Source organism: Macrobrachium rosenbergii, chromosome 3, assembly GCF_040412425.1.
Source record: "Macrobrachium rosenbergii isolate ZJJX-2024 chromosome 3, ASM4041242v1, whole genome shotgun sequence".
Taxonomy (NCBI): domain Eukaryota; kingdom Metazoa; phylum Arthropoda; class Malacostraca; order Decapoda; family Palaemonidae; genus Macrobrachium; species Macrobrachium rosenbergii.
The window spans coordinates 11,717,550-11,731,197 of NC_089743.1; the positions used below are offsets into that span (position 1 = coordinate 11,717,550).

Here is a 13,648-nt window from a genome sequence, read left to right on the forward strand (position 1 = left end):
GGGAAATAATAGAATTAAAAGATCCATCGTATTTTTGTTTATGTTATGAAATTTGATACTCGGGTGCTCTCTGTCGATCATGACAAGATCTTAATCTTTCGGCTTGTCAAATCTGATTAACAATTATTCGTCAAGAAAAATATTACTAATACCGAAAACCTAGTTTTCTTAACGATAATAACATGGAATTTTTATGTTGTTCGACAATTTTGTATACAACCTACCATACGATGATTCAATATGCAAAAAAATTTTAAATTAAAAAAAAATACATTTGACTGAATACACCTAATTACATCACTATACTATTCAAATAAAGATGAAACTATATGTCGTAGGTCTTGAAAATTCTCAACATGCTAACTAAAGATTATACGTCTAGGCTAGACAACAGAAAAAAATAACTTGAACCCTGAACAAGCAACACCAACACGACACAACACAAGCGTTCCACACACAACGAAAGAACACATTGGAATCTTACCTTTCATGTGTAACGAAGGGGTTTCTGCTAGTTGTTGTCACTATTCCGAATTAAAAGCATTATATCCATGATAAACAAGAACGCGGCGGACACTCGCAATATTTTCGAGAAATCAGTAGTCCGGGGCAATAGATACTAACGGTGATTTATCTAGACTCTGTCCGGATAATGAGAATCAAAACGTAATTTCTAAATAAAAGAAAACAAATTAAAAAAAAACTTGGGACAGATCCACCGTTGTTTCTTTTCTAGAAAAAAAAAATCGTGTTCCACTAACGCTTTTCGAACCACTGAACCAAGAACTTGCTAATATCAACAAACTTCCTAAGACTGCGAACAGTGCCTTCCAGATTTTTTTCCAACTTAAGACTCCACAGTTACACGTTGTCACCAGAAGTTAAAGTTCCTTTCGGGAGGTGCCACGAGAGCAAGCGAGACACATCCACCTAGAACCACGGCTGACTCCACACTGAGCTTCGAAAACCCGGGTCGTGAGGAATGTTAATGAGTTAGTTCGCAGCGCCATCACCAGATGGCACTTTTATCGTCGCCGCAGCAACCGCTTCGGTGGACTTGCCAGCCCACACCTGAGTTTGAGAGAGAAAGAGAGTGAGAGAGAGAGCCTTTTATCAATTTCTCATGGAAACAACGAAAAACTTCAAAAATAACTACTCATACCATTGCTTTCCGTCACCATCTTGATATAACAGCTTCGATATTTTCTAATTAATACTCGGAGGATTTTGAAAATACATAACAATAGTTAATACGGTTTTTGTGAAATTTTGAATCCATGGAAAAACAACATTGCGAGTGATAACGCATCATTACCTTTACACTGTTAATAGTAAGTGTTGCCGTGAATAGCATTAATAAAGTGAAATAATAATAGTCATGAATCATGTTTTTTCTAGACGAAAATAAAAAAGGTTATTATTATTATTATTATTATTATTATTATTATTATTATTATTATTATTATTATTATTATTATTATCTCAAACATATAACAACAGTAGGAACTTCAAGAGCGTTAAAAATACACTGGCATGATGAGCGGCGACTTTCAGAGCCTCCTTCACGACAATTTGCAAGATCCGTGACTGACATTTGTCAGTCATAAACAGATTTTATTACTTAAAGAAACAGCTATGATAATCTGAGTGTATGGCGAATGTAAACATAAACTGTCAGACAAATATCTTACTTGTTTTCATATGGATGTTTGCAATTTCAAATAATAAGGCCACTTTAACGAAATAGTTACAAGCTAGGAATATATAAAGGAATAATCATGATAACAATATAATACAATAATAATGCAGCGCATTTCTTAAAACACTGCATTTCCAAATTAAAAACGGAGTATAGTTTAAATCTTTATTGATGTTGCGGAGGATCACACGTTTAAACAAAATACATATCCATATGCAGTACTGCATATACAGTGTATATATATATATATGTGTGTGTGTATGTGTATGTGTATATGTGTGTGTGTATATATATATATATATATATATATATATATATATATATATATATATATATATATATATTCAGATGTCACTTTATTTTTTAATTTCCTATTTCATGTATGTGTGTGTATATAAACATGTCACTTTATTTTTAATTTATATATATATATTTCCTATATATATATATATATATATATGTATATTATATATATATATGTACATACCGTTAATTCCTATAGAAGTCTATCACAGCACTAATTTCTAATCGTTAACGTACCACTCGAATGAAAAATGCAAGGCACCTATATACATACATGGTTATAATATTCAAACTACCGCTATGAACAGTAGAAAATATTGACCTTTTTCTCACGATTATCACCCCTACCTATGCGCTATTTCTATTTCTTACTGATCCCAGACGATTAGTATTATTTTACTTTCTATAAGTAACTATCATGATAATTAACGTTATTATTGCAATATCTTAATTTGCTCTATTTGTTCCAGTTATTATCATTTATGGAAACTTTTTTTTTTCAATCTACTCAACAAGAACAACTATAATAAATATTATCTGGAAGGCGTCCCTCTTTCAAGGCAGTGTTATTGAAAACAACGTTTACCTTGTACAGAATAGGCTCTATTTTTCTTATGTTCTTCTCATCAGCAGGTGGACGGTATAATACATTTCCAAAGGACATGGAAAGATATTCTGTTTTCGTTGCTTATGATATATATTTATTCGAGAAGCCTAAAATAAGAGAAGCAGAGAAGGCTCTGTATAAGATGAATCCCGCTGAAACAGCAATTATTATTATTATTATTATTATTATTAATAATACTTAAGTTTTCGCTTTTTATTATAATTATTATTATTATCATTATTGTTATTATTATTATTATTAACACTGAAATTTTCTCTTTATTATTATTATTATTATTAACACTAAAATTTTCGCTTTATTATTATTATTATTATTATTATTATTATTAACACTGAAATTTTCTCTTTATTATTATTATTATTATTATTATTATTATTATTATTAACACTGAAATTTTCTCTTTATTATTATTATTATTATTATTAACACTGAAATTTTCGCTTTATTATTATTATTATTATTATTGCTGTTGTTGTTGTTGTTGTTGTTTTGTTTTTGTCGTTGATCTATTATTATTCGCTCTGTGGTTGCCTTAAAGACTTCCATTTCAAACACGACAACAGTGAACGCCTCCAGAACTCGTTTAACGGCGACGTCTGTCCTGTTGCACCAAAACGAAAACTGGACAAGTTTGATTCCCGGTTTACTTACACCTTCGCTCAGCAGACGATACGACCGCAAAACTCGAACGCTCATATTGGTAGTATACAATCACGTGAAATATTCGGCTTTTCGGTACATTCGTATATTATTGTTATTCGTTGTTATTATGATTTCCATAACAGTATCATATAGAAATATCTTAACTTTTGTTTTAGCGATATCATTATTACTGATATATGATCATTATTATTAGTCCATATTTTAGGGGTAACGATGTACGGATGCATTATGGATTAAAAATATAAAGAGTGAAAATAAAAATTGATACCACAATCACATTCACACTCACAAAAGGAAATTATCATTATTATTATTATAATAATATTATTTGCAATGCAGCCACAAGCAAAATAATATTATTTGCAACCACAAGCAAATTAACATTATTTCCAACCACAAGCAAAATAACATTATTTGCAACCACAAGCAAAATAACATTATTTGCAACCACAACCAAAATAATATTATTTTCAACCACAAGCAAAATAACTTACTGTAGTTAATTCACCGGTACAACTACTGCCGAGTATGGATGTAAATGAAAGGGCATTAAAAACTGCAAACCTCAGCCAAAACAACTGCGATTTAAACCCTGTTGTTTATCTACAATAGAAACTCTGGTGAAATCTACAGATGCAATAACCACGATCGTTTCTTTATCTTAATTCAGAAACAAATCACAGACTTCTGTCTGTCTCAACAATGCCAAAATGTCCAAACAAACAGCGTCATTACATTCTACTTTAACCATTTTACTACGGAAAAAGCACGTTAAACGAAGAAGATTGTTGTTGTGAAGAATATCCGTTGTATTTGCGACCGCTTTCTGCACCGGCGTTTGAAGTCTTCCTCCATCTTTCTGCACATATTTGCTTTCACCCGTTTTTATTTTTGTGTGTGCATGTCTGTTCCAATAAAATATCCCCAGAACGAATCGAGGGATTTCAATGGAAAAAACTACAGGGCATTCCCCTGAATGATATATATATATATATATATATATATATATATATATATATATATATATATATATATATATATATATATATATATATATATATATATATATATTTATTTATGTATATATATATATATATATATGTAAAATTTATTTTCTTCAAAAATTTTCTTCAACTTCCGTCAAGTTCCGATCAAGAGTTTTAACGTAATCCTGCGAACAGCCAGTCAGGCTGACTAACAGACAAAAAAGAAGCAAGAACGTAGCTTCAATACTATTTAAGTCATTCAAGTGTTGAGATTTCCACAACAATGGTTATACAAATATTTAATACCAAAACCGCAATCATTAAGTACCGCTCAGGTACTGAGATGCTACGTGCAATCCAGCGCTCGCGCGATGTAACGAAGCAAGATAATTCTACAACGAGACGCAATGACCATCCCCAACATACAGTGTCTTAAACCATAATAATTTAAATATGGCGTAATATTCATGAATATGATAAATTTGCTTCCGGTATAAGTGAAGTATGCTGAAAGGACTCAATAAAGCTTCTAAAAGTCCATTATACTGTATTATCCGCATGGTCATCGATATCATGAAATGAGCATTGAATTGCGAAATCAGCATTTTTAGGGTATATATTATAACATACCTTGAAATATAAGAATGCCTACCTTTGAAAAAAGGACTAAAAAGAATAACGCGTTTAGTACTTCATATATGGAAACAGTTACAATTGCTAGACATAAATCTTTGCTGGCTGGAGATAAAACTACATATAATACACTATTACTGCTGGATCAACACGGGACTACATGGAATTGTAATGAAGATTTGGTTATAATTAAATGGCGATACAGAGTGAAGGATACAGAGAAAGGGAGAATGAAACGGAGGATTAAAATGAATAACGATTAAGCCCCAAGGAGGCGCAGAAATTCTAGAACATGGCATATAGGGCGAGAAAGCCACCAAATCCAAGTATTATTAGAACTGCTTTCCATTTAAGACATTCAGAGTATAAGAGGAATGACATCGCTGAATCATAGAGAAAGCATTTAAGGGCATCGTTACTGTAATTCATGCACTGTGTTCGTATTCTCTGATATTATTAGAAAATAAAAAGCGATCAACTAATACACCATCAAGAATAGTACATATACATAAACATATATACATATATACGTATATATATATATATATATATATATATATATATATATATATATATATATAATATATATATATATATATATATATATATATACACACATATATATGTATGTATGTGTACACATACACATATATATATATATATATATATATATATATATATATATATATAAGTTTTGTTTGCTCTTTGCCGTTATATATATATATATATATTATTATATATTATTATATATATTATATATATATTATATATATACATTATATATACCGGACATACATACTACTGCAAAGGATGTGGCGACCACACCGCCCACCTTTGTTTTTAGGATCCAATCAAAGCTTCAGTAGACGACGTAGCAGACACTGGTACAGTGTTCGGATCACGTCCGAAATAATAATAATAATAATAATAATAATAATAATATATAATAATAATAATAATAATAATAACGGCAAAGAGCAAACAAAACTCACGTTAACAGTTACCTTACTGGGCAAAAGAAAATACTATACGTTAACTTTTCATGATACTATGAATTTTGACTTTCTCTCTCTATCTCACACATATATATATATATATATATATATATATATATATATATATATATATATATATATATATATATATATATGTATACATATACTGATATATATATATATTTAGGATATAATATATATATATATATAGACACTGGTGCAGTGCTCGGATATATAATAATAATATATAATAATGTATAATGTGTGTTGTGTAATAACGAAATTGTGGCAAAACCTGAACAGTCCACCTTCGGAGGGTGCAGTGTTTCGTTAACGTTGGTATGTCCTAGATTTTGACTTTCTCTTTCGCTCGTCCGTGAGTCCACCCAGGTATAAATAAATATTAGCAACTTATCCATAGATTAGCTGAGAAAAAAGGAGGCTGTACCCTTTAGGCAAAATCCGCATACAAATGTACAAGTGGAAAATCGTAAGGTGAATTATATACATATATAACACATATATATATGTATATATATGTATATGTATATTTATATATATATATATATATATATACACACATATATATATGTATATATATATATACATATATATATATATATATATATATATATATATATATATATATATATATATATATTTGTATGTGTGTGTGTATCGTGACAAGAAATGTTGCCAGTATACCCTGTTCAATTCAAATAAGAAATATAAAGAAAAAAGGAGGCTGAGGAAAACCCATTTTGTGTTGCGGCAAATACGGCAGGTGAATTATATACGATCGAGACCACAGATCTACCCCAAAGCCAAATCAAAAGTCCTTCAAATATATAGGCATCGTGCTTACCCCATACAAAAATGGGAATAAAATTTGCACGTTAAAAGAAAAAGAAGAAACAAAAAGAAGAAGTCAGCTTACTGAAGAGCTGTCATTAATTTCCCGCAAATCTGAAAATACTTGGGATAACGCTTACGTTAATTTTTGATCTGTTCTTCGTAATACCGTTAATAAACGATCGCTGAAAACTGGAATCGCGTTATTTTAAAAACACCGACAGGTTTAGAAAAAAATCAAAGTATCGCATTACATATTCCACTAAACAGGACGATATGTCCATACAGAAAATGTGTATCAGTAATTTTTAAATAGCGTATGGTACAGCCATAACAGAACATAGATTGTACAGAGAGAAGAATGCACTAGACGGTACTATCCTTGATCTACACTAGGTCCAGTTCAGAGAGAGAGAGAGAGAGAGAGAGAGAGAGAGAGAGAGAGAGAGAGAGTCCCTTGGGCGTTAAGTACTGCTGAGTGTTTTACTGTGTTGGCTACTATCATCCATTTATCGCTTTTGCATTCGGCAAAAAAAGGGAGTAAAATATACACAAAAATTAATTTAATCACTGGCATTTGATTTTCACCCACGATTAATTAATACATACACAACAAATAATTTAATCCATGGCACATGACTTTCAAGCTTAATTATTCATATACGTTTATCGGCTCCTGTGGTCTAAATCAAATAACTCAATGCGCAATCGATAAAGAGATCATGTCAGCGACGTCAGTGAGTTCACTTCAAGCTATGACAAAATTCGAAGGCTTCTTTTCCATATTATTTTGCAAGATCGGAAAAGGCGGCGGAGGATCCAGCATCGTAATTTTATTGATCGAACGCAAAGTGAATGGCGATGGTTGCAAACATGGCAAAGAACTCTAACCGACCAACTAAGCCACCACCGTAATGTGAAAACAGGAGGAGGGGGAAAATATTTAGCACAAAATTAACGGCGGCGAGATGGGCGACTGGTGGGTGGCTCGTAGCAAGGGTGCTGGGAGGAGATGGACAAAGAATGGGGTAGGAGTGGTCGGGCCTATGGGGATGGGGTGGGGGAACTGCGAGAGGCTACACCAGGTGTTCGCCGGAGGGATCATATGGGGTGAGGGGGACTTGTAATTGAGACCAAATATTCCAGATCTCAGGTTTCATTCATGCGAGTCCCGTGCGGATGAATTCGTGCCATGTATGCATGTATAATGTATATATATTATATATAGTATATACATACACATATATATATATATATATATATATATATATATATATATATATATATATATATATATATATATATATATATATATATAAGCCACAAATATCATTTAATGCTTTACACCCAAAGAGAATTGCAGCTGACAAGTACATATCGGCATTCATCAATTATATATAATTCCCTTGAGTAAAAGTTATCCCCAAGGGTACAGTGAATTCGATATTAAACGGTATTTGTGGCTTAATTTTTGTAAATCTAAAAAGCCACGGGCGTTTAAGTGATAAAAATTCATACATTATATATATATATATTATATATTTATATATACTGTATATATATATATATATATATATATATATATATATATATAAAAATATCCTGATATTTATTTCAAGCCATTGATATATGATATATATCACAAATATATATACTGTGAACAGTACTTAATTTTATAAATAATTAATAATAATATATAATAATAATATAATAATAATATATAATAATAATAATATATATATAATAATAGTATTATTAATTTTATTAATAATAATAATAATTATTAATAATAATAAGTATTATTATTATTATTATTATATATTTAATATAGTAAACGCTCAATTCGTCTTATCAATTGTTTTTCTTGCGCCGGAATGGTTGCAAGCAATTGACCGATATTCATATCACTAAACCACCGAATATGAATATCGGTCAATTGCTTGCAACCATTCCAGCGCAAGAAAAACAATTGATAAGACGAACTGAGCGTTTACTATATAAAATAAATGCTGTTGAAACTGCCATTTTGTTTAACAAAACCTTTATGAAAGGCCTTTTTCCTATTATTATTATTATTATTATTATTAAAAAGGATGGCTGTATTATGCGAATTTATCTTATATAGTGTCTTTTCTATCTTCCTTATGATCTGCTTTTCAGGCTCAGCGATGTTAGTCAGCAACTGGCCGATATTGCTGACTAACATCGCTGAGCCTGAAAAGCAAATCATAAGGAAGATAGAAAAGACACTATATAAGATAAATTCGATAATACAGCCATCCTTTTTAATAAGACCTGTTTAAAAGAGGGTCTACTACCTTCATATTATTATTATTATTATTATTATTATTTTTTATTTTTTATAATGTATACCAAATATGGACAAAAAGATGATGATGATAATCAGACGAAAGATTTTACACTAGAAGCTTCTTACAATAAGCAACAGTGCAGATGCAGACAGTTACGCAGACCCAATGAGATACTCAAGACACCTTAAAGCCTGTAAATATATATTAATTGCGTTTATTTGTTGAGCCACGAAAAACCTTAATAGTCAGTGAAATGCATCCTTAATATTCTAATCATGGAATGGAATACAGAGTTTAGGCCAAAGACCAAGCACTGGGACCTATGAGATCATTCAGCGCTGGAAAGGAAACTGAGATTAAATAGATTTGAAAGGTGTAACTGGAGGAAAAGTTAAGTGTACCTTAGTTTAACCAGACCACTGAGCTGACTAACAGCTCTCCTAGGGCTGGCCCGAAGGATTAGACTTATTTGACGTGGCTAAGGACCAGTTGCTTACCTAGCAACGGGACCTACAGTTTACTGTGGAATCCGAACCACAGTATACCGAGAAATGAATTTCTATCACCAGAAATAAATTCCTCTAATTTTTCATTGGCCGGCCGGAGAATCGACGCGGGCCTAGCAGAGTGCTAGCCGAGTACGATATCGACCCATCCAATGAGGAACTGTGTAACTGGAGGAAAACCTCGCAGTTGCACTATGAAATAATTGTTAGAGAGGGTGGATAACAAGATGGAAAAAAGATAATATGAAAGGAGGTACAATAAAAGGAATGAAAGGGGTTGCAGCTAGGGGCCGAAGGGACGCTGCAAAGAACCTCTAGTAATGTCTACAGTGCACCCCATGAGTTGCACTGATGGCGCTAACCCCTACGGGGATACTAATCATGGGTAAAGAAGTGGAAAAATTAACAATGAGCAATTTGAAAGTCATTTTTCAAAATTTTCAGATATTGATTTTCATTTATTAGCGAGAGAGCAACACCGTTTCTTCATGGAATCAATCACTTACTGATAATTCTGGTGGCGGTTCTCTGCTTCGCTTTGTGGTAGATTTTGGAAACGATTATTTTTATTTAGCGAACAGAAATTTCTTAAGGAGAACAACTTCATCGGCATCTTGATACACACAACACACACACACACACACACACATATATATATATATATATATATATATATATATATATATATATATATATATATATATATATATATATTTATATATATATTATATATATATATTATATATATATTATTTATCATATATATATATATATATAAAATAAGATATATATATATATATATATATATATTATATATATATACTTCCAATATATTGGATAATAAAGTCGAAACCACACACACACACACAACACACACACACACTTATTTATCATATATATATATATATATATATATATATATATATATATATATATATATATATATATATATATATATATATTATAGTCACTTTATGATTCATTTATCACACATTACCACAGGTGAAAAATAAGAGACAGGGGTAGGTCCTGACCGGTTTTCGATTGACTTCCATGGAAGTAAAGTCGAAACCGTTCATATATATTTTCACCTGTATATATATATATATATATATATATATATATATATATATATATATATATATATATATATATATATATATATATATATATACACCAAGTGTGTTACTGAGTTTGCGTGTGAGTGAACGCATGGGAACAGACTAAATTTTCTGTATGCCTGGGCATGCAAAGCAGCGTTTACCTAACTCCTCATTATCGCTGAAAGTATAAAGTTGCAAAAAAGGTGTTAAAAATCTTGGCTACAATTATTTTTAATCCACACACCCTCAAAATATCGCTATTTCATGACACCATTATTTAAAGATGATGACAGGATGAATTTAACGAACTCGCCTAATTCTGAATCTTCAAATCACTACAACTGCATAAAATTATTAAAGTACAAATGAAGGTATGAAATAATGTAATCAACTAATACGCCAAAAACTATCAATAATCAGTAAAAGCACAATATATTAACGAGGTTAATAATACATCAGAGACAAGCGATAAGAAAGCATAATTTCCTTTTCAATAATTTTTTTTATTTACCTGAAAGCCAGAAACTTGAACTGCACCAAAGTCAGTCACTTCACTTGATCAATGCAAAATTGGTCCATCAAAACCATCTTTTTTTTTTTTTTTTACCTCTGTTTTATCATTGACACGTGTAATATTTTATCCTTGAGCTGAATCTCCTGACCGCGATAAAAAAAAAATAAATGACGTGAGAAAAACACGAGAACAATAAAGACTGCAATTTAGTTAACGCTACTTTATCTCGGGATGGCGGATCAAGCCGTATTGTGTGATCAAAACAAAGAAGCGAGGAAAAGATATATAAACAAGAAACAATAAAACCAATGAATAAATAGATCATACGCTTCTCTCCCATTATAGTCACTTCCGGTTGCGCTTGGATAATTTCGACCTAGCGTACTTGCAAGGCAATAACAAAATTAATTGCTGAAATTGACGTCAGTGCCCACTATTTGCTAAGCAAGTCCTTTGAACTGGTGATTAATTGTTGTTTTAAATTTCATAATGTATACTGACCATGCATTTTTTTTTATTGTCTGTGTCATTACTGACGGCTATGATGATTAGGAAACTGGTAACTACGTCATACCGTTACTATATTTGTCTAAATATTCTAATGACCTTGAATGTCCTTTCTATGTCCAACTTGCAGTATTGTCATACAATCCGGTTTTTAGTGTCACACACACACAAAAAAGAAAGAGTGAACTTATAAGTACAGCATTGTGATATAATCTGGTTTTTAGTATCACACAAACAAAAAAAAAAAAAAAAAGAGTGAACTTATAAGTTTTCAATCCACCATAAAGCTCTTCGTTGGGCGAGGTCGGAAAAACTGTGGACTAGCACTCGCTAGGACCGAGTTCGAGTCTCCGGACGGCTAATGAAAAGTTAAGAGGAATTTATTTCTGGTGATAGAAATTAATTTCTCGCTATACTGTGGTTCGGATTCCACAATAAGCTGTAGGTCCCGTTGCTAAGTAACCAATTGGTTCTTAGCCACGTAAAATAAGTCTAATCCTTCGGGCCAGCCCTAGGAGAGCTGTTAATCAGCTCAGTGGTCTGGTAAAACTAAGGTATACTTAACTTTTAATCCACCATATAACCTCATTTTCCCGCATCTCAAATTTGAATTAAAAATAGTATAAAAAACACTACTAATACGGGGATATTAAGAACAGGGCCCATTTTTTCAGACTCGCAAGAAAATACCTGAGATCTAAACGAAAGTTCTGTATGTTACAGTCTTCGCGATCCATTTCAACTTTTTAATCAACCGATTTCCATATTCTATTTCAGTTTTGAACATCAGTAGTGCCACTTCAAAATCAAGCGTACAGAAGATGATTCTATAAATTACATTAAAAATAATTTATATTGACATTTTCGTATTTCATTATAAAACATATCTATCAATTTAAAAAGAAGATCAGGGCCCCTTATTTTGAAATGAGTCATAAAGAGAGTAAGGGGGTATATAAGAATATGATTAGCCTCTGTAGGTAACAAAGGAAGATGAAAAATAATTTACTTGCAAAAACAAGGATCGTCATCCTACGGAATATAAGGAACTTTCATAAGGGCAGTAGCAGTAACAAGAGTAGCAGGAGAATTAGTAGCAGTGGTAGTATCAGGGACATGACTTTCCTGGTAAAACTACAGTTAAGTATACCTTAGTTTAACCAGACCACTGAGCTGATTAACAGCTCTCCTAAGGCTGGCCCGAAGGATTAGACTTATTTTACATGGCTAAGAACCAATTGGTTACCTAGCAACTGGACCTACAGCTTATTGTGGAATCCGAACCACATTAAACCGAGAAATGAATTTCTATCACCAGAAATAAATTCCTCTAATTCTTCATTGGCCGGCCATGAACGTTCACTCCCTTGGAAAATGTAGTTCAAGAAATAAATTAAAAAGAATGGACGGCAACTTAATGAGTTTTGAGAGAGAGAGAGAGAGAGAGAGAGAGAGAGAGAGAGAGAGAGAGAGAGAGAGAGAGAGAGAGAGAGAGAGAGAGAGAACAAGTCGGTGGGAAATCTTACTAGTTTCACAGCAGCAAGAGGGTGCTGTTCTGTCAGGACTGCCCAAAACAAAACCTAATTATAAGAATTCAAATCAGTTACTTGGACGGAGACGAGTAAAACAATGAAGCTCCGAGATGAATGACAATCCTCTACATTTATGACAACATACTGTGACTTTATTTAAAATACATCAAGCAGATTTAATCATAAATCATTCAACAATGCAACCATGCAATAACAATTCTTGGATGTAATAATTTGCAGCACCCATATGAAATGACACGTGTGATATTCTTTATAATAAAAAGTTTTTTTAAACACGCTTTTATTAAAGTGAGCTAAAAAGTAAAAAAAGTTTTTTGAGATGCACCAGGATTTTCTTACAATTAATCATGTTTACAAAAATAAAAGCGTGGCGGCCAAACATGGAAGGAAATAC

General features: G+C 31.7%; 1 protein-coding gene across 13 annotated transcripts in view; it reads right to left on the bottom strand.

The window, feature by feature from the left end:
* LOC136852684 (latrophilin Cirl-like) overlaps nt 1-13,648 on the bottom strand; it is a 1,484,851-nt gene that overhangs the window by 234,933 nt on the left and 1,236,270 nt on the right. For 8 of the 13 annotated variants that reach the window (XM_067127649.1, XM_067127626.1, XM_067127646.1 and 5 more), the window contains exon 1: nt 485-965. The exons of 4 other annotated variants lie outside the window; for them this stretch is intronic. In XM_067127649.1, coding sequence (XP_066983750.1) covers nt 485-491 — 7 coding nt within the window. In that variant the 5' untranslated portion in view covers nt 492-965. Of the gene's footprint in view, nt 1-484; nt 967-13,648 lie in introns of those variants that run through there. One more of the 13 variants, XM_067127664.1, reaches the window with a different exon arrangement.